This window comes from Athene noctua, chromosome 6 (assembly GCF_965140245.1).
Source record: "Athene noctua chromosome 6, bAthNoc1.hap1.1, whole genome shotgun sequence".
NCBI lineage: Eukaryota > Metazoa > Chordata > Aves > Strigiformes > Strigidae > Athene > Athene noctua.
Genome location: NC_134042.1, coordinates 50,221,301 through 50,240,841, shown reverse-complemented (window position 1 = coordinate 50,240,841; position 19,541 = coordinate 50,221,301). Strand labels below are relative to the sequence as shown.

General features: G+C 50.9%; 1 protein-coding gene across 7 annotated transcripts; it reads right to left on the bottom strand.

Annotated features, from left to right (window-relative positions):
• Positions 1-150: 150 nt before the first annotated feature.
• CDKL1 (cyclin dependent kinase like 1) lies at positions 151-19,292 on the bottom strand. Of its 7 annotated transcripts, none has more exons than XM_074909015.1 (9): positions 19,024-19,292; positions 12,939-13,060; positions 9,799-9,871; positions 7,465-7,555; positions 6,538-6,738; positions 3,540-3,622; positions 2,952-3,008; positions 2,196-2,351; positions 151-1,352 (listed from the first exon to the last, which is right to left on the bottom strand). In XM_074909015.1, the coding sequence occupies exons 1-9, from the start codon at positions 19,189-19,191 to the stop codon at positions 1,251-1,253; spliced, it is 1,053 nt and encodes a 350-aa protein (XP_074765116.1). In that variant the 5' UTR covers positions 19,192-19,292; the 3' UTR covers positions 151-1,250. The 7 variants fall into 7 exon arrangements, with proteins under 7 accessions (XP_074765116.1, XP_074765117.1, XP_074765115.1 ...); XM_074909016.1 differs by having other exon boundaries at positions 151-1,366; positions 2,204-2,351; XM_074909014.1 differs by having other exon boundaries at positions 151-1,382; positions 2,205-2,351.
• Between the last annotated feature and the right edge of the window lie 249 nt (positions 19,293-19,541).

The window sequence follows — 19,541 nt, the reverse complement described above, 5'->3', positions numbered from 1 at the left end:
TGTCCAGAAATGGAATTCCCTGCCTGGCTCCCTCCTGTGTCCAGAGCTGCAGCACCTACACAGCATTAGGGGCCTGAAATGGCCCTTGGGCAAATGCCAAAGCTGTCTGAGAGAAACCAAAACTACCTACGGACTCCATGCTGGGGATGAAATATATCCAATTATAACGGGAAATAAAAGGTAGACATGTGAGGATACGGCACCTGTCCCGCTGAAATTGCTGTTGTTGAACACACAACAGCGCTGGGAAAAGAAAATGTTTCTGCTCTAGGTTTTAGGTTGAAAGAGGATGTTCCTTGCCCAGGAGGAAAACTTTAAAACACATCCAGGAAATTGGAAAAACAAGCTACGTTTCTTTTATTCCAAATCAACACAATATTATATCCTGAGATTACACAAACCCCAAGAATCAGTCTAATACATATGCTTAGGTAGATTTCCTGCCTGCGTCTGGCCAATGTTATAAATTCTATTAATGACTTATTTTTGATAAAACCAAGTTTTGTAACACCACAGTCAAGTGACTTCACTAGCGACAGAAACAGTAAATAAAAATCACAATACAAGGAAGAAACAGGCAGGAGAGCTGAAAAGCCTCAATACCAGGTTTTATTATTAAAATGTTCTCCTGGTAATTGCCTGCTGAGCCTTCCGTTAGGCCACTGCTGGGACTGTTAATACCGGGTGAGCTATAAAGGCAGACGGATCCTTAAGGCAGCGCCGTTTCAGCAGGTTTGTAACTAACGGGAGCAGTTGGGCGGCCTCTCCTCAGGCTCTGCTCCACAAACACACACGGCCGTCTGTCCGTCTGTCTGCCTGCTGCTTGCACCAGCACCATGCAGGATCAGTGACTTAGCCCCAGCCTAAAGCACTGCTCCTGTCTGCACCCAGCAGGCCCCTGATTGATTTGGCAAGGTTGCAGTTCTGCCAAGTCTGAAATACAGGTGAGAGATGGGCGAGTTTTTAAATTCACACTGTCAACATGGGGTTGCGGTTAATCCTGAACCAATATACAATCACAAATTAAAGCAAACCAAATGGATTTTCCTTTGTACACAGAACACTAACACAAACTGGGGAGTTCTCAGTGCATCACTGTGCTTCCATCCCTGAAGTACGTTACTTCACAGACCACTTTTGTATCAGTCACAACAGGTATTAATTTAGATTCCCACCCTGTACCCTCCTTTTATAAAAATTCTGCGTGACTTGAACTTTGAGCAATAAGTAGTTTTTAATCTGCCAACCGGTTAGATGTTGGGGAAATGGTAGCTCAGTTTCCTTGTTTTGCAGCAGTACTTCTTGCTGTCCAGAGCTGGCAGAACGTTGCAGCTGGTTAACTGAGGCAGGTGCTGTAAGGAAAGGAAGTTACAGAGCGCATGTTATTTGTTTGAAAACAGAACAAAGCATTTTGCTCGTCAAATGGAACATAAGCTGTAAAACTACTCGTGCTGTAACCCTGTATTGTTCCAACTAAGAGTCACGGATCTGGTGTTCTACAACTGGACTGCAACCAGAACAGCTCATAATGGTATTTCTTCCAGTCATCCAGGACAAGAAAAATAGTTAGGTTGCAGAAACGGAAGAGGCAAGGCAGTTTGATCCTGCAGCAGTTCTCCAATTCCCTGCACGTTCCCAGCTCCGAGAGCTGCCGCGGGGAATGTGGCTGACGGGAGGAAGGAGCTGCTGAATGATTCTCACCCTCAGGCCGGGTTGGGAGACTTGGGCCGGAGTCTGGAAAGACTGACAGGGCAGGGACATGTTCGCTTGGCAACTGCAGCGGCAGAAACACCCAGCGACATCTGGAACTGAGTGAGGGATCCCATCCCGCCGGCGCTTACAAACGCAACAGGGTGTTTCTGCCACCTCTGTAATTTGGGATTTAAAAGCACTGAAAAGATCCCAGAGAACTCCAAATGAAACCAGCCGTGCAAGCCCGTCCTGTTGTGTCAGGAACGCCCGGCCCTGGGTAAACCCCATCTCCCCCGGTGCTGCAGTGGAGCTGCGATGCAGAATTCACTTTGCACCAAGTTCCTCGTTAGCCAGGAGGTTCATTTTTCTCCTCAGGCTAAAATTAAGATCGGTTCAACACAGGAGCTTTCGCTCACCATTAACTGCCAGCACGAGCCAACCCCAGAGACCCAGCCCCTCCTCGGGCACAGACCGTTAAATACTATTATACAATGAAATGTTACCTCTGGCACGTGCTTCCGAGCCAGCCTGGCTGGCTTCCGAGCCGTTTTTTCATGTTCTTTCCCCATTTCTGCCACCTCCCTAATGCTGTCAAAATAGGGATGCTGAAGCAGCTGCTCACACGTCTGCCTCTCCGCAGGGTCCAGACGAAGGCAACCCTTAGAAAGGATGAAATAAAGGATCAACACAAACCCCTCGCTAAAGGGGTCTGCCCAATTCCAGCTCCTCTCTACAGCCAGCGAGTATTTGCACAGATATGTGTGTTAATATTTTTTTTTTTTTTTTTCCTAAGAGTGACTTTTCAGAGTCAGCATGAAGCTTGCAAAGCAGCTAATACTGAACAATTACCACGAGGCAGGAAGAGAAATTGCAGCCAGCAGGACAGTTACAGTTGTACGGTGTAGCCTTCAAAAACCAGTTAATCCCACGACTTTAATTTGAACTAGAACAACTTTCTTAGGGGAGTCCACTGTGGCTCTATGGCACAGCTGCCCCTTGTTTTTAATGTCTCCATCCTCACAGTTTCCATTCACTGCATCTTTACGAGGGAATCATGTTTTCCACCTCCATGGCAAAAAGGAGTGGATTAGAGGAGTGGATTAAAAATCCTCTCCAAATGCCCTCCAGCTCCGTATTACAATGAATCTCCTGATAATTCAGTAGCCAACTCTCAAACCATTCACCAGCCGAGAAGCAAACCAGAAGTGTATTTACGAAGGCCCAGCGCAGAGCTGCTCCACCAGCTGTAGTTTTCTTACCTTCATGAGAGTTAAAGCGGAATATGAAATATTAGGGAATTTCATTTCTAACGGCTCCTGGAGGGAAAAAACCACGAGTGAGTGTACTCATATTAGCAAGCTCTTCATTCACAAGGGTACAGAGAGTCAGTTTTCCATAGCAACACAACCTGTACCTCGCAAAATGCCTCTGCTGCTGCCTGTGCCTTGGGGGGAGCTGCCTGGTGTTGCTGAGGATTGGGTAGGTTGGCTGCTGTGCCAGCAGCAGGGGCGAGAAGGAGCAGAGATTAAGCATTTGTCTGACTGCTTTTACACAGGGTATCGGTTAAAATGTCATGAGAGCGGTTCAGCCACCCCCAAATAATATTTTACTGGCAAAGTAGAGGGCAAAACTTTCAGAAATGGGAAAAAATGCTGCGCAGCAAAGGACTGGTTGAACTGCGCAAGCGAGGCTCTTCCATCTCTGCTTCCCGAGCAGACAGCATGGGCACTCTGGGTAAAAAGAAGCAGGAACATTTCTCTGTGTGAACACCACATCTCTTTAGCACTGCAGGGAGATTGCTGGGTAGGGCTAGGCTCAAGGGAAGCATGTCTGGAGGGAGCTCTTACCATGCTCTCCGGGTCTGGAATTCGTACCCCGCTGAAGAACTGGTTGGTGCTGAACACTTGCTGGTGCCTGGGAATGAGATCCCCTTTCGCCAAGAATAAAAAAAAACCAACCCAAAGTCAGATTAATTTGCTGGTTTTACAGCACTGAACAAGTTTATATCCTCTAACAAGGCTGACACCATCCAAGAGAACATCTAAATAGATGTTGTACCATCAAGCGAGTCGACAAAATGTTCTTGTTTGAAAACTAACGTCCACCTGGGAAGGACATCAGTGACCACACGGCTGGGCGAGTGCACAGGAGGTTCACAACTGCCCAGGGCCTCCAGCTGTAAATAGCTCAAAGAAACGCAGCTGGTGGGAGCAGTTTTTGGAGCAGGAGTCCCCAGTTTTGGTGCATCTTCCAGGCTCTGAGTTCCTGCGCAGAGCAGCAGAGAGGCAGCAGAGCAGCCAATACAGCTGAAGACCTTGAAAAATATGTATTTCTCTATATCTCCTCATGCCAAGTGCCTAGATCCTATCGCTGCCTTATTTGGGAAACTGCGAATTTGGCTCTGCGCTAGCAAACAAGGCCCCTCGGTAGAACACCAGGGAATGAGCTGGGCAAGGCACAAAGTTTCACAGAAATGTCTGCTCTGTGCCAGCACCACAGAGCCCTGGCCCAAGGGAAGGTCTGTGCGTCAGGAGCGGGGGAACACCCCAGCATCAGAGCCGGGGGGTGCTGGGCCAACACCCACCCCGGGGTCTGGCACTCCAGAGCCACAGCCTGCCCACAGTGTTAGAAACAGAATCACCTTGATTGGAAAAGCCCTTGCAGCTCCTCCAGCCCAACCATGACCCTCCCCCTGACCGTTCCCAACTCCCCCAGATCCCTCAGCGCTGGCTCAGCCCGACTCTTCAACCCCTCCAGGGATCCCGGGGACTCCCCCCTGCCCTGGGCAGCCCATTCCAACGCCCAACAGCCCCTTCTGCACAGAAATCCTTCCTCAGAGCCAGCCTGACCCTGCCCTGGGCAGCTTGAGGCCATTCCCTCGGGGCCTGGCGCTGGGGCCTTGGCTCCAGAGACTCATCCCCCCTCTCTGCCCCCTCCTGGCAGGGAGTTGCAGAGGGCCAGGAGGTCTCCCCTCAGCCTCCTCTTCTCCAGACTACAGGGGAGATCAGGTTGTTAAGGGAGATCAGGGCAGCAGCCAAGTCTCCTGCTCACATCAGACACCACCGACTGGCCCTGGGCTCTGAGGAGTGACCGGCCAGAGCCGCTCTGTTTCGGAGGGGGCCGCACGGCAGCATGGGCCCGCTTTGTTGGCTTTGTGGGCTCTCCTGGCCTGCCCTCCGCACTGCTGCAGAATGTTTCAGCATTTTCAAAGGAAAAGGCTTCCCAAGAGGCAGCCTGTCTGCATAAACAGTCGTGTCTTCTCTGACCGCTGGGTCAGGCTAAACCACAAGCGTTCCAGCTTTATTAAAATGTAACTCATATTGGGTGAAATTCTTTTCGTACACGCCTGTGGATGCTGTGTAGAAAAGAGCTGAGATGCAGCACCAACAGGAAGGTGCTGTAGCTTTTCCCCAGTGCAGCTTCACGGCCCTTTTTTGACACTTAGAGCAGCTCAGAGCAAGACAAAGGTTAAAATCAAACCCGTAACAGAAGAGCCAGGACAGCAGCCAAACTGCCAGAATTACACAGCTTCGACCAAGGAGCTTTTCTCTGCAAACGCTGCCTCAGTCCAGCACCTGCATCAAAAGGGAATTTCTTCTGGCCGAAACCCTATCATTAAAAATAAATTCTAGCTCACCTAACACTGGCATAAATGTATTCTGGAGGATGATGCAGTTGACGTTGAACTATTTCTCTAGCTAAGGAGTGTATCTGTTTAAAACCATTAGTCACCTTTACAGTTTTATAAGCTGCTCAGTAAAAATTCCAATTCTCAGTTCATTCCAACAAATTGCAATTAAAAGTGGGGAATTGCTCCTTTCCACCCCAGAAATCAGATGCTACACACCAAGATCAAACAGGACCAACGAGACTGGATTAATTTAAGTGTTACAGGGATAATGGCTCTTTGATTTAACCTCTGTTCCAAATCCGAAGCGGGTCCTGCAATTCTTTGGTGAATAAAGACAAAGAAATGGAACATACAAACAACTTTAACGTTCACACCCTTTCCCAAGCCATCACCAGGCACTGGCAATGTTTGCAGGGCCTCCAGAGCTGTGATGAACTAAACTGATGAACTTGTTATCTAGAGGCAGGGACCCCTTTGCTTGGTACCAAACCCTAAAAAGTACCTGGATCTTTCAAACCTTTATGCAGAACATTCCAGGTTCTGTCTGCTACAGGCACCTCCTTTTTCTGTCTGTGTGGAGACAGCCGAGGATGTGGAAGGGCCAGCAGCAGAGGCAGGTGTTTCTGTGCCTCCTGCAGGGCTGGCCCTGTGCTCCCCAAACACCCCGGTAGTCACTGAGCCAGCCCAAAGGACCAGGAGGGGCATCTGGTGGCCACCTAACACATCCCACATCTTTCTGAAACTGCCCAACACCAGACCCAGCTTCCCAGAGGCCATGAGTGCTGCAGAGAGTGGAAGGAGGGTTTCAGGCAGTTTTGCTGCTTACGCAGCCCTGTCCACGGCGAGCCCTTGGCCCGACACCGCACGCTCGGACAAGCCAAAAGCAATTCCAACCCACAGATCTTGTTCTGGAGAACAGTCACCACCCACGTGGATGCCAACTTTGCTTCCCAGGATCCTGCCAGGCCCTGGAGCAGCATCTGTTCCTCCAACTAAACAACCTCCTAACGAGACGTGTGTTTGTCACGCTAGGAAAACCTCAAACAGCACCTCAAATAAGCCAGCACCTACTAAAGGGAGAGATCCACTGGGTAAATTCACCTGCCAGCTAATCCCAAATCCCACCACAGAGGCAAATCCTCGCGGGCAAGCTCCAGTCCTGCCTGAGGCATCGGGAAGACGCAGGCTCTGGCCAGAGCAGTGAGGACACTTACCCAGGGTTCTCCGGATGAGGTACAGCTGGTCGACATCAGACTTGCCAGGCCAGAGAGGGACCCCGGAGAGCAGCTCCGCAAAGACGCAGCCTATCGCCCACACGTCCACGGGAGGGCCGTACTGGGTGTCCCCCACAAGTAACTCCGGAGAGCGGTACCACCTGGTAGCCACGTAGTCAGTGTAATAATCACTGGGACCAGCTAGGAAGGAGAGAAACAAACAGGAATGGGGGATCAGGATGATGCAGACGAGCCACCATCAGTTGTTGGGGCACCTCCTGGGCAGGCAATAGCTACAGGAACAGGGTGAGTCACTGGCCACTAGCAGAACTCAACTTTGGAAATGCTTCAGATTTGGCAAAAATCAAGACCATGTTTTTCTCCAAAGGCGAATACGCAGAGCTCCACAGCAGGGCCCCACACCAGCCAGTGGCCAGTTCTCAAAGCTCACGTGATTTGTCCGAACAAGAACTAAAAAAAAAAAAACAGATTAGGGGGTTTATTTACAATGGAAAATGTGAAGCTATTGTTTGCAGAGACAGCGCCTTCTGCCAGAGGGGCTCCTCCTGCCAGGGAACTCCAGCTGTGTCTCCAGCATTGCATAAGGGCTGGGCAGCAATGAGATGCCCAAGGCCAACTTCTATCCACCAGCGCCAGCACCACCAGCAGTTCAGCAGCAGCAGCGGGGAGCTCAGAAAGAGTTTGTTTACGGAGGCACTTGGCACTGCCGTGTCTGACCTAGCTCCTTTTGAGCTGCTTTGGGGATCTCTACCCAGCCTTTTTCTGTGAAAACACGCCAGCCTTTATATAGGATGATTTACATGTGCGTCAGAGACCAGTATTTGCTGGTTTTTGAAAGCCTGATCCTACACTTAATTTGAGCTTTCACATGTTAACAATCCGGGTAAGTAGCAAGTGGGCACTCACTCAGTATGCGAGCAAATCCAAAGTCACAAAGTTTGATAACCGAGTGTTTCGTTATCAGGATGTTTTCTGGCTTTACATCTCGGTGGATGCACTGGAAACAGAAAAAAACAAGGTTAGAAGCAAGTATTTAACCTGGCCCTCGGATAAAGAACCTCTTAATTTGGCCACATACCCCTTGCACATTGTGCCAGGCTTCCTGTTGCAAGAGAAGATGGAAGGATTTCTTTGCAGCAGCTAAAGCCACATCCTGCTAAGCAGGACAATTACCTTGCCGACACCCCACCTCCGGGATAAGACACCGTGCAGGCTCCCTGTGTCAGCTGTGTAGCTCCGTATCACTTGGACAACAGCGCGTCAGCTCCCCAGAACCAGCTGGGAATCTGCTAGTGGGAGGAGCGAGGGTTGTGGTCAGCCTGGCTCTCTGCAAGCACAGCTCACCTGAGGCAGCTCTGTGTAACACACTCCTAATCAGGGACTCCATCCACAGCTATGTGGGGAGATCCTAACGAGAGGTGCGTAGGTCCTCTGGGCTCAGTTCTTGGATGAAGTCTGTGAGCTGTATTTAGTGATAGACAAGCAAATGATTTTGCTGGCAAAGCTCACAGATGAGATAAAAGCTCTGGTTTAGCTGTGGGACTTTATCTATCCCTGCAGATGCCAGAGAGTGCCTGGTATTCCCTCTGTGCAGCGCAGCTGAGACACACCCGGAGCTCTGTGTCCAGCCCTGGGATCCTCAGCAGAAGGAAGATGTGGGCGTACTGGAGTGAGCCCAGTGAAGGGCCAATAAAATGATTATGGGATTGGGGTATCTGACATCTGAGGAGAGGATGAGGGAGCTGGGACCATCATTCAACCTGGAGAAGAGAAAGCTCAGGGGGATCTTATCAATGTGGGAAGAGGTGAAGAAGACCGAGCCAGGTTCTCCTCGGTGGTGTCCAGAGAAAGGACGAGAGGCAGTGAGCACAAATGGAATACATTCCGTTTCATTCCATTTAAATGTAAGCATTTTTTAGGTTTTTTTTTTACTGTAAGGGTGGACAAACACCCAAACGGGTTGTCCAGAGAGCCTATGGAGCCTCCCATCCTTAGGGATATTCAAACTCTGACTGGCAAAGTTTCTGAGTGGCCTGGTCTAGCTGACCCAGCCTGAGTGGGAGGGCTGGACTCAAATGATCTCCAGAGGTCCCTTCCAACATCAGCAATTCTGCGAGTCTTGAGAAGTCACCCTGCCTGCTGAAGGCCCACAACAATTGGATTTGGGCTTGGGAAAGAGTTTGGGTGGAACAAACTAGCAGAGCCCTTCATTTCTTCTGCCTACATGTGGAAGGTCTGCTCTACTGTAATCACCAGGGTCTGGCTCATGTTGTCCCTCCCCTACCATCACCTCAGCACAAACACCTCAGACTTTTCCTAGCTAAGCTGGTGGTAAATTATCATGTCTCCTCCTGCAGACTGAAATGCTGCTTGTTAAACCAGTGTCACAGAGTTCCAAAAAGGGCAGCTGCATAAAACCTCATTACCTGTGATCAACAGCAGGTCAGCCTGCCGCATCTCATTGTTCCCCTGGCTTTAAAACTCCATGAAATCTTTCAGACTGAGGGGGGGGACAGAAAAAAGAAGAAAAACAACAAATCCTGGAAGCAGTACAGACCTATGGCCAAGTTCCTGGGGCTCAACTGGACATAATTCTCCTAGCAAAGACAAAGCATCCATTCCACAGTGATCTCCTGCCCGACTCTTAAATCTCAAGTATTGGCAGATAAACAAAACCAAAGACAATTACAGCTAAGTTTGCCTAAAGAACTTCTCCAAAAGGCCCCTTTCCTTCCTGGCTTTTGAAAGCATCCCCACTGCTTTCTACAAAATATTTGCCGTGCACATTGCCCTCCAGAAAGCAGAGGAGGAGGTGTAAAACTGGTTTACTGTATCTAATTTTTGAAACCTTTTAACTGGTAACATGAATCAATGCCTACAACTATCAACAGAAGGACTTTGTGGGGAATCGGTAGCAGCTTGCTCAGGTCTCAGCTGCTGAGATGTTAAGCCGGATTTCTAAACATCAATTCTAATGTTCAGCCTGAAAGCTTGTCTAATGACCTTAGGGGTCATTAGTGCAAATCATTCCTCGAGAGCAAACCCAAGGGACCTGTGTGATAGTAAATGCAACTCTTGTGGGTATTCAGTAATATTTCAGATAAATGTTTCCTGCTGAAAACATCAAATTTCACCTGACTTCATCCCATGAAAATTCTGTAATCAGGAAAATGGCAACAGAATCTCCTTTCCCTCCAAAGCCATGTTACAGCTATCGTTAGTGCTGTTTAGGGGACTTACATTGTGTTTATGGCAGAAGTTCACAGCTTGGAGGGTCTGCCAGGTTATGCTCTTCACTAGATGCTCCGGCACCCTGTTTTAAAAAAGCACATTTTTATATTGGCTATTAAAAATAACTTCACTATCACAGGAAAAGGGAGGGGAGGCCTTTGAATGCTGACATTGTACAGGGATCTCTGAGCAAAACTGGTCAGGGACAAGCCAAAAAACTCAGAAAAAAACCCCCACTAGCTCATTTTCTTGCTATAAATAAGTTACAAGAAACACATTATAACCTTCAGTGCATTGATCAGACGATCAATGCAGGAAACCAGCCACGCTGGGCTGCTGATGGCGGAGGCTCTTGTCCCTCCTCCCAAGTTTCAGAGCTGAGGCTGAGCTCTGCCTGCACCTCCCTGCACGGAACAATGCTTTGTTATCCTCCAAGCGTGGCAGAAGCATCAAAGGGAACGTCAAATCCGCTTCCAAATCCAGTCGGTGCAAGGATCTCTGAGGATTTATGGCAGCTAAGAGCACAGCAGAGTGGCACCACTGTCACAGCCAGCACGAGGCCTGCCAACTGGTGACTACTCCTCAGTGTCTGCAAGTCCGGGCTGGATCCCGTCTCGTGGCTGTGCCTAGCATCCAGGCTTCCTGGCAACACTCCTGAAATTCCAGCAGGCACTTCTGCCTCTGGGAAGTGCTAAGGCTTGGACAACAGGCTCAAGCCAGAGTTGACCTATAGATGAATCCTGTGTATTTTATACCTGATAACCACTGTGCTAGTAGGTATTGTGCCAGGTTATAACAAACCACCTGTGCTGATGTACAGAGTGTTAAAGCGTTGAAGTACTGAAGCCTGAACAACAGGCCCTGAGCTGAAGCTGCTAACTTAGTATGTAGTCATTAGTGAAATATGTATGCTCATTAATGAAAGATGTAGCTTAGACAGAATATAATCAGCAGTGAGGGTGAAATACTGAGAGAATGTATCCCACTTCCCTTGCTCAGCCTTGTTCAAGGCTGAGAACCCAAGCGTTTGGCCTTGTTAGAAACTCCCTTGGTTCTCCCCGCCAAGCCCTGGCCAGGCTTTGGGTGGAATCCAGCAGGAGGATGAAACCAGATGTTTCCACTCAAAACAAAGGTGCCAGTTACTCTGCCTTGCTGATTCTTGGTCTATAAGGCCGGACCATCTTGCAGCGACTCTGGATGCCTCGGCTACGGGTGGACACACCGCGTGGGACTTCCCGCTCGCCGGGAAAGGCTCAACAAACCCTCGCTGCACCCGGGGCTGCCCAGCGCCTGCGGGGCTGGGGGGTGGGAATGGGTGCAAGTGGGGATGGATCTTTCTTAATCACTATTCTCTCTCTCTCGTGTATAATGATTTGATGCATTGCCCTGTATTTTCCTATTTGTTTGCTTTAAGGGCATCATTCTGTCTTACTGCATGTTTCTGTATTACTCTGTTACGTTATTTAGTTATCCCCAGTAAAATACACCTATTCTTTTCACTCTGGTGTCTGAGTTTAATTGATATCCTTAATCAGCAAAACACTCTGCAACTGCTGGGGGTGCTGGAGGTAGTGGGGTACCCGCAGGAACGCTCTGAGTTCCAATGCTGTCAGGTCACTGACTGTCTGGAGCAGAGAGGTGACCAAAATGGGATGGGGCAGGATGTTCCTACAAGAGCATAAAACTCTGCTTGGGTGTGCATCTCCTCTCCTTCCCTCCAGTGGCTAACACTTCAGAGAAAGAAAAGCTCTGTGCCTCCTCTCCTGTGCAACAGTTCTTAAACCTCCTTGGCTGTCTAACAGTCTTCAACAACCCCAGAGAAAGCAGAGGTGACAGTCTTGACACTTTCAAGCTCAAATCCAATTTTATTTCACGTCTTTAGTGCTGAAAAGCTTCTGATTCATCATAAAGAAAAAAAACCCACACAGAAAGCCTGGCTTTTTCTTTAAGGGACCCAGAAGCATCCTAGATCATGGGAGTGCTGCACTGGCAGCCCGACAAGGGGATCAACTTGGTCAAATGACCTGGAAAGATGGTGCAAAGAGGCGTGTGTCCACCCATCTCCATCCTGACCACAAAGGACTTGACCATCTGCTGTAGCAAAGATCAAAAGCGACGTATGCAACCAGGCGTTACACATTCGTTCACACTGGAGCTGTTCTGATGAGCAGAAGGCAAATGTGAAGGGTTTTTTTCAAAGAGGGTTATCCAGCCTCTCTTCAGATTCTAGGGGAATAGGTTCAAACTGGGGTGAAAGCTGCTCACCAAGTGATCTGCTATCAGCATGCTCCATTCCCCTTCTAGAGTTCCACATCAGGGAGAAAGAGAATAACAGGCTTGTTTACTCAACCCCCAATTAGTCTCCTGCAGGCAATTCATTTAGCTCCAGGCCTGTAAAATGATTTATGCACTTCTGCTTAGCATTTCCACAGCACCAAGTCACTGTGAATAATTAGGGACAATGTATTTAGTGGGAGTGGCATTTAGAATGTGTCAAAAGAACAAACCCTGTCCTGGAGAATGTTCCTTCTGGAAGTGCCCGTTTAAAGAAGAGGGTATCTGACCTGAGGGTGTGCAGAGAGGTGCAGGCAGAGCTCCTGGTAACTCCTGCCAGCCAACACCTACTCCTCAGCACCACAGCATGCCAGAGGGCTGAAAGTCACTACTCTGTCATACGGGTCATCAGAGGCATCACAACAGACTGTGTATGGTTTGGGTGCTCACAGCCCGGGTGTGCACAGCCTCCCCCAGCGACGTGCACCCGCATCTGGGGAGCAGGAGGAAGGAGGGCTGTGTGCCCCCAGCCTGACTCCTCCAGCAGCCCTGACCTCTTCGCAGCAAGACACGAGACTCCCCCCAACCCCCCGGCTTGGGGTTTGCTGGTGCCGAGCCAGCCCAAGGTCACCCAACCACGCAGGGTCAGCGCCCCGGTCTCCTTGGTGAGCAGCGCCGGGCAGCAGCGCACACAGGCTCAGAGACAATTCTTTGGATGTCATTGCTAAACCACAGGAACGGAGCAAGTCCTGGGCACTGGACTGAGAAACCTCTCTGGTAACTAAATTCCTCTGAAAACTCTGCAGAGCAACAACAACATAGACACCCCCCGAGTCCTTTGCTAAAAGCTCCCCCATGAGAGACAGGCCACTCACCCCCGGGGGTGCTTGTCCAGCTCATGGAGAACTGTGTGGTCGCAGTATTCGAAGACCAGATGCAGCCTCCGCTTCCTCCTGAACACTTCCAGCAGGTTCACCAGGTTGGGGTGTTTGAGTTGCTGTAACACACAGTGGATGGGCTGGTTAGTTACTGCACGGGGGAGCAGGGTAAAGGGGGGGGACACACAGTGCTTTTACCCACAAGGGTCTCAATTCCTCGAGCTGAAACCTTTTACACAAGCGCAGCACGACGCGAAGAAGCAGCTCAGCTACAGCTCAGCCCAGGGTGTAGTTATTTTAGGAACTGACTGTGGGCAACAAGTCAGCTTGGCTTCAGCAAGTGCCTCTTAGAAAAGATGCTCATAGATAAAGAATTCATCACGGTGCCCACAGCTATCCCAGTGGCACTTTTCACTGTAGATATCCAGTCTTTGACTGCCCCACAGTGAAAAGCAGCTGGCCCTGGAGAACAGCTTGGGAATTACCACACGGTACGAGCCTGCACCAGGCAAACACACATTCAGGAGAAACCAAGAGCTCCTCGGATAAGCACGTGGTCTCAGCTTCACCAATTTCTTGTCAGAATGCGGAGAGGATAATTAGCAGCGTTTTTATTGCTGCTTCTTCCTCTCAATTCACTTCATGTGCTCAAAGGGGAATGTCCTCTCCTGGGGAGCTCAGCTTCTTACCGCACGTAAAGCCTGAGCACAGCAGGGTTATTCAAATGCACCTCAAGAGGTGAGGGTGGACTCCACTGGAGCTCTTCACTTCCTATTCCTTTGCCAGCATTTTGGGGGAGGGCTGGGGAGAGGGCTTGAACCATGGGGCACAACACAGCCTTTGGAAATGGCAACAAAGAAAAGCCAACCCCAACTCAGGAATGTAATTTCTTTTCAGATGACTCATGGCACCATCCCTTCTGCTCGCAGGGACCTGTAGCCACAAGGCTTTGCCTGGCCAAGGCTTTACAGCAAACACATTTCTAAGCAAGCAGGCTGGAAAGGGCATTGCCAAGGAGTTATGCCAAATCCAGCTCCTGACCTGCCTCTGAGTTGTCTGGGAAAGCCTGTAAAGGAGAAGGCAGCAGAGTCAAGACTAGAGAAAACTGTGAGGGGCCTCAACTGAGGAATGCAGCTGTTTGGGGAAGTGTCCACTTAGCCCCGAGGTGAAGGATCACCAAAATCCATGACTTGAATTGAGTGAAAGAGCAGGTCAGCAGAAGACCCCCACCACACCTCACGAGCAGCAGGGACCTGGCGGGGGCCGTTTCAGTGCTCTGATGAGCACACAGTGAAAACCTAATTTTATTCAGGTGTGTCACTGCAAAAGCTCCTTGTAAGGAGAGACCTTCCAGGGAGCTCACTGCCTCTGGGGGACATCGTACGGAACCCAGACTGTACTGAGCCCATACGCCAACGCACAGGGTCCCTGTCAGTGTGCAGCAGGTGCCTATTCCCCTCCTGCAAACTGGCAGCAAGGAGCCGATGTTTCTAAACAGCATCTCTTACTGCACACAGGGCCTGTTCCTTCACTCCTGCCCACACCGTGTAAGCCATCTGCCAGCATCAAAGACCTGTGCGCCCATCTGGGTCAAACCAAGATTGACCCACTTCCTCAGTCCTCCATGGCAAGTATTTGTGCATCAAGCACCATCCCTGTCCAGCACAAGGTACCCAACAGTGTCAGCAGGGCCTGACTGTGAGCATAACCTTCTCTGCCCTGGCCATGCCTCCTGACCTCTGCACACCCTCACGTTCCTCCTGGCAGGGCTGCTAGTGAAAGCATTAAACCACAAGGGAGGAGGCCTGTAACTCCTCTCGAGCTTGGTATTTATCTAGTGGTATCTCCATTCTCCTCGTTTCCTTATCCACTCTGTAAAAGATGATCAGATACAGAGCACGCCCTGCAAGGCTGCTGACAATCCCAGCAGGGATCGCGATTCTCCCGGGAACTGCCTGCGTGCTGTGCCACCCATCCTGTTAAGCATATCCACATTGCGCAAAGTACCTGCTTGCCGCGTGCACATTAGACAAAGCCCAGTCTACCAGTTCAGACCCCAGAACAAAAGTCAGGCAGCTGCCATGGCTCTGGTACCGCCCCTTCCTTCACCAGTCAAGCAGCTCCCGACAGACTGTTTGAAGTGGGTCCCTCCCTTTGCATGCGCTCCGTGTGTTGGCATGTTATCTGCCCAGAGATCAGTGATAACAGAGGTATCTGAGATATCTGAGATATCAGAGATAAGCTGGGCCTCCAACAACGACGCTGGGTAATGGATGCCCAATTCCTCTGTTGCTCTAGGATCTGCCCACCAGCATGGACAAACTGCTGGGCAGGGCCAAGCCTGTCAGCGGGAAGGAGGCAGGTGAAACAATCTCTGCAGCGCTTAGACTCCACTTTTAGAGACAGCTCAGGACAAAATAATGGCCAACGGATTGTACAGCAAGAAGAAAGTTAAATCGATGATAACAGACTGTTTGGAAAACCTCCGGCAGTTACAGGCTGGTTGTAGGGGTCAGCCTTTCACAGGAGCAGGCTGTGCCTGGGGACACTCTGTCCTGACCATCCTCACGTGCATGTGGAGTTGGGGTTTCTGGGGAGAGCTTGGGCTTGGAAGGATGAGCTCTGGCTGAGCTGGGGATGCTGTGAGGGGACACAGCTGTAAGAACAAGCTCTTGCACGCACAGGATTAACCAGGGAGCATCTCCCCGTGCCCTGCTCCATGCCTGGGCCTCTCCAGGCAGCCAGCGACACCGGGCTGACTTGAAACATCTCTTGTGCAGGCAGACATGCACACAAAGTCACCATAAATCTGCCAGTGTCCCTAACAACATCCCCGTCCGGCATTTCAGAGAGCAGTTTCTAAGGCTGCCAATGCTGCCAGCTGGCCGGTTGCTGGCAGCACCAGGATGGGCTTCCCCCTCCCTGCACCCTGCTTGGGTGACAAGGCCGTGTGTCGCCTTCTATGCACAAGCCAGATGTCCTGCACGGGCCTTCCCCCAAAGTTATAAACGCTCCTGTGCCAAAATGAGAGGGATTATTTTCTGTTTCATATATGAACCCAAATTTGCATTGTATTTTCTCTCATCCTCTTTGCAATGTCGGAGCTAAAAACTGTCTCAGCCTCCATGCGAAGGCTGGGGAGACAGCACCCTTCTGGAAACAGCAGGCTCTGATGGGCTGACGCCCAGACTCACTCTGTTTTCACCTCTTACCAGCCTTCCCTACAGAATCGGGATCATGCAGGGTGTTTGAAGGCTCTGCATACCGCCCCGCTCTCCCACCTCACCTCCCATGGCTCCTGGCCATCAAAAGCCCTTTGTCTACAAGGTATTTGCTGTGCAGAATAATAATTTATCAGGCCCTACATTTTTTCACTGATGAAACACAATCGCACTATATCTTTGACAAACACGTAGTTGTTGCCTAAGCCAGGAAATACCTCAACAAACAAACAAACAAGCAAACTGTTGCTATTTACAGAGAAAAAGTTGAAAAGATAGCCAAGCAGGTCTGCACTTGTTAAAATCAACAGTGCCCAGACACAGATCCTGCCATGGCTCGCTGCAGTGCTGTCAGCTTTGGAGCCTTAAACACAATGCAGTTACCATCTCCATTACAAGTGACTTCTGCAATGGTAATTTTCCTTTCAGATTTTTAATATCATTTAAATCTTAATGCATCTCCAGCATTGTTTACTAAAATGATACAGCTACATGTCATCTATTCGCTTCAGACAGGTGAAGAACTTAAGCTGCTTCTCCCAAAAATCTAACTGAAAAATAAATATGCTTTTTTCCTAGAAGATGGCTCTTCCAGGATGGCATCCAGGCTTATCTTGCCTCTTTTTGCAGCAGGTAGAGAATCAGGCCTTCATATTCCTTTGACAACACGCACCCACTTCTTTACATATAAATGCTCAATAGAAGACAAGTCAATAGCACAAAGAGATTTGGGGAAAAGAAATAACAGAAATACTGTAACCTGCTGAAATTTTGCATTTATTTGCAAATCTGAAAGTTAATTGATTCCCAGCAAGCAAATTAAGCTAACTCAATGGAAGGGAACATTGAGTGCAATGAGTACCAACTGCTGCTATGCAAATACCCACAGGCAGTGAAGTCTGGGAACGTCATGAAGAAATCAGAGACCAAGGGGCTATGAGTTTTGGGAAAGAAGTTTTAAATAAAGCAGAACATCTTTCTCTGTGGATTTCTGTAGGGTTTTGTCCCAAATCCCAAATCATTTACTGTCTACAAGAATGCATTGTGTCTGATCTGAACGGCATGTTTCTTGTAAAAAGGAGTCCTATTGGAAGTCATTATTTAAAAATTTATCATAAATCAACAAACATGCTGTTCACATGGTTCTTTAATCAGTTCAGTGTTTTAAAGCTACGGCTCTTCTGCACAGAAAAGAGAAAGCTGGAGATGGGGAGATGATGGAGGTGTCTGAGATCGTGAGTACCTCAGAGAAAGTGAAAAGGGAACAACGCCTTCCACTTCTCAGAGCACACACCTGAGGGTACGGTATGCCACCACCCAGCAGCAAGTTCATAACAAATGAAGGGAAATACTTTTTCACACAACACATTCCTAAAGTCGTGGCACCCACTGCCTCAGGAAACTATGGAGACCAGATGAATACACCAGTTCAAAAAGAGATGGGACAAACTCCCAACAGTCTATGAACATCTGTTAAGCATGAAGCAAAGGGTACAACCTCTGGCTCCAGAAATTTTGCCCAGAAGTTGGGTGTGTGAAAGAAAACCTTACCCCATCTCCCTCTTTCTGCTGGCTTTCTCCTCATTTCTGCATGCTTGATGGACCCAGGGTGTGACTCACCTCAAAAGTTCCCGTGCTTTTATTTCACCAGGAAAATAAACACAGAAGCTGAATGACTGACCCATTTCTATGTGAGGATAAGCCCTCACACAGTAGTCCAGAAAGGACCAGCAAAACCAAGGTGCTGCCATGGTCACAGGTGCCATGCAGATGCTTCACGTGAATCCCTCTGAGCCTACACAGCCCCCAGCATCCAGTACATGGCTGAATCCTGCCTGCATCTCACACCGACCCTGGGATCCCCCACAACCAGGGGCTCAGAAAGGGCGTTTTAAGGAGGATCTGGGGCAGATTTATAAAGCAGAGAGCTACGAGAGCTGCGCTCCACAGCTGTCCCCCACCTCATGTTACCTGGGATCACTTTCTGCTCATGAGCTTTACACCAGCTCCAAAACCCCTTGTCTCTGGGGGAATCTCCTGGACACAGACAGGGCTGCTGCCAGCTGGCTTGTTACAGGCAGTGCTGGTTAAGGGCAGAGCTGTGCCTGTACTGGCCAGGACGTCGCTGACGCCATGGGGGACAGAGTCTGGGTCAATCCCTCTCTAAAGGGCACAGTGAGGATGTTGATGCTACTGCAGTACCCACGCAGGAGTCTACAGGCACCCAGCAGCTTGCTCTTTGCGAGGTCCCAGCTCCCACCTGCACCAGCCCTCTGATGCACGACAGCCTGGGCTGCGGAGGATCGCCTCCGTCCCGCGGCATGTCCATCCCTGGCCAAACGAGTCTGACTGCCACTGGCACCGGCTTTCTCTCACAGAAGCTGACTCATTTGGGCATTTTATGCACCGCTCCCTCAGGCCCCTTCTCTTCACTGCTCCCACAGTGCATCTCCTCATGGCTGCCCTCAGGCCCCATCTCCTCATGACACCCATCTCCTCATGTCACCCATCTCCTCATGTCACCCATCTCCTCATGGCTGCCCTCAGGCCCCATCCCCTCATGTCACCCATCCCCTCATGGCTGCCCTCAGGCCCCATCTCCTCATGTCACCCATCCCCTCATGGCTGCCCTCACGCCCCGTCTCCTCACGACGCCTTATTCCTTCCCTCGCACCCTCTCCCCCGGCAGCTCTCCCCGGGCTCTCTGCCCGCGGCGCCGGGACCGCAATGGCGGCCACAGCCCGCAGGCGCCAGAGCCGCCGCGCCGGAGCGGTCCCGGGAGCGGCGGAGCCCCCCCGGCCCGGGCGCCCCGGAGGCGGCGGACGAGGATCCAGCGGGGCCGGGCGCCGCCCGCCGCCCACCTTCAGCATGCGGATCTCCCGCAGGGCGATCTTCCTGATCACCGGGTCCTCCTCGGACTCCAGGAACTTCTTAACGGCCACGATCTGCCCCGTGTCCTTCTTGCGGCACTTGAAGACGACGCCATAGGAGCCCTCCCCGACCTTTCCCAGCTTCTCGTACCGCTCCATGGCGCGGGGCCGCCCGGCGCAGCTCCCTCGCCTCCGAGCGCCGCCGCAGCGCCCCGGCCCCCCCGCGCCCGCCGTTACCCCGCGGCGGCGGAGCGACCGCGCCCGCCCCCCGCAGGTCCGCCGGGGCCGGGGCCGGGGCCGGGGCCGGGGCTGGGGCCGGGGCCGGGGCTGGGGCCGGGGCCGGCCCTCGGGGCGGTCTCCCGGCGGGGCAGGGCCGTAGCCAGGCCGAGGGGAGCCTTCCCCGAGGGGTTCCCGGGGGACCCCAGAACCAGCCGGGGCGGGAAGGGGGGGGCATGGCCTCTGCCTCAGGGCTTTGTGTCCCACGGCACCGTTTCGTCTTTACCCCCAGC

Coding starts and splice junctions, on each gene's coding strand:
- CDKL1 (XM_074909014.1), bottom strand. CDS start 19,191: ATGGAGCGGTACGAGAAGCTGGGAAAGGTCGGGGAGGGCTCCTATGGC. Junction 13,061..19,023: donor GGGAGATCCGCATGCTGAAG/GTGGGCGGCGGG, acceptor TGTGTGTTACAG/CAACTCAAACACCCCAACCT. Junction 9,872..12,938: donor CTGGACAAGCACCCCCGGGG/GTGAGTGGCCTG, acceptor TTTTTAAAACAG/GGTGCCGGAGCATCTAGTGA.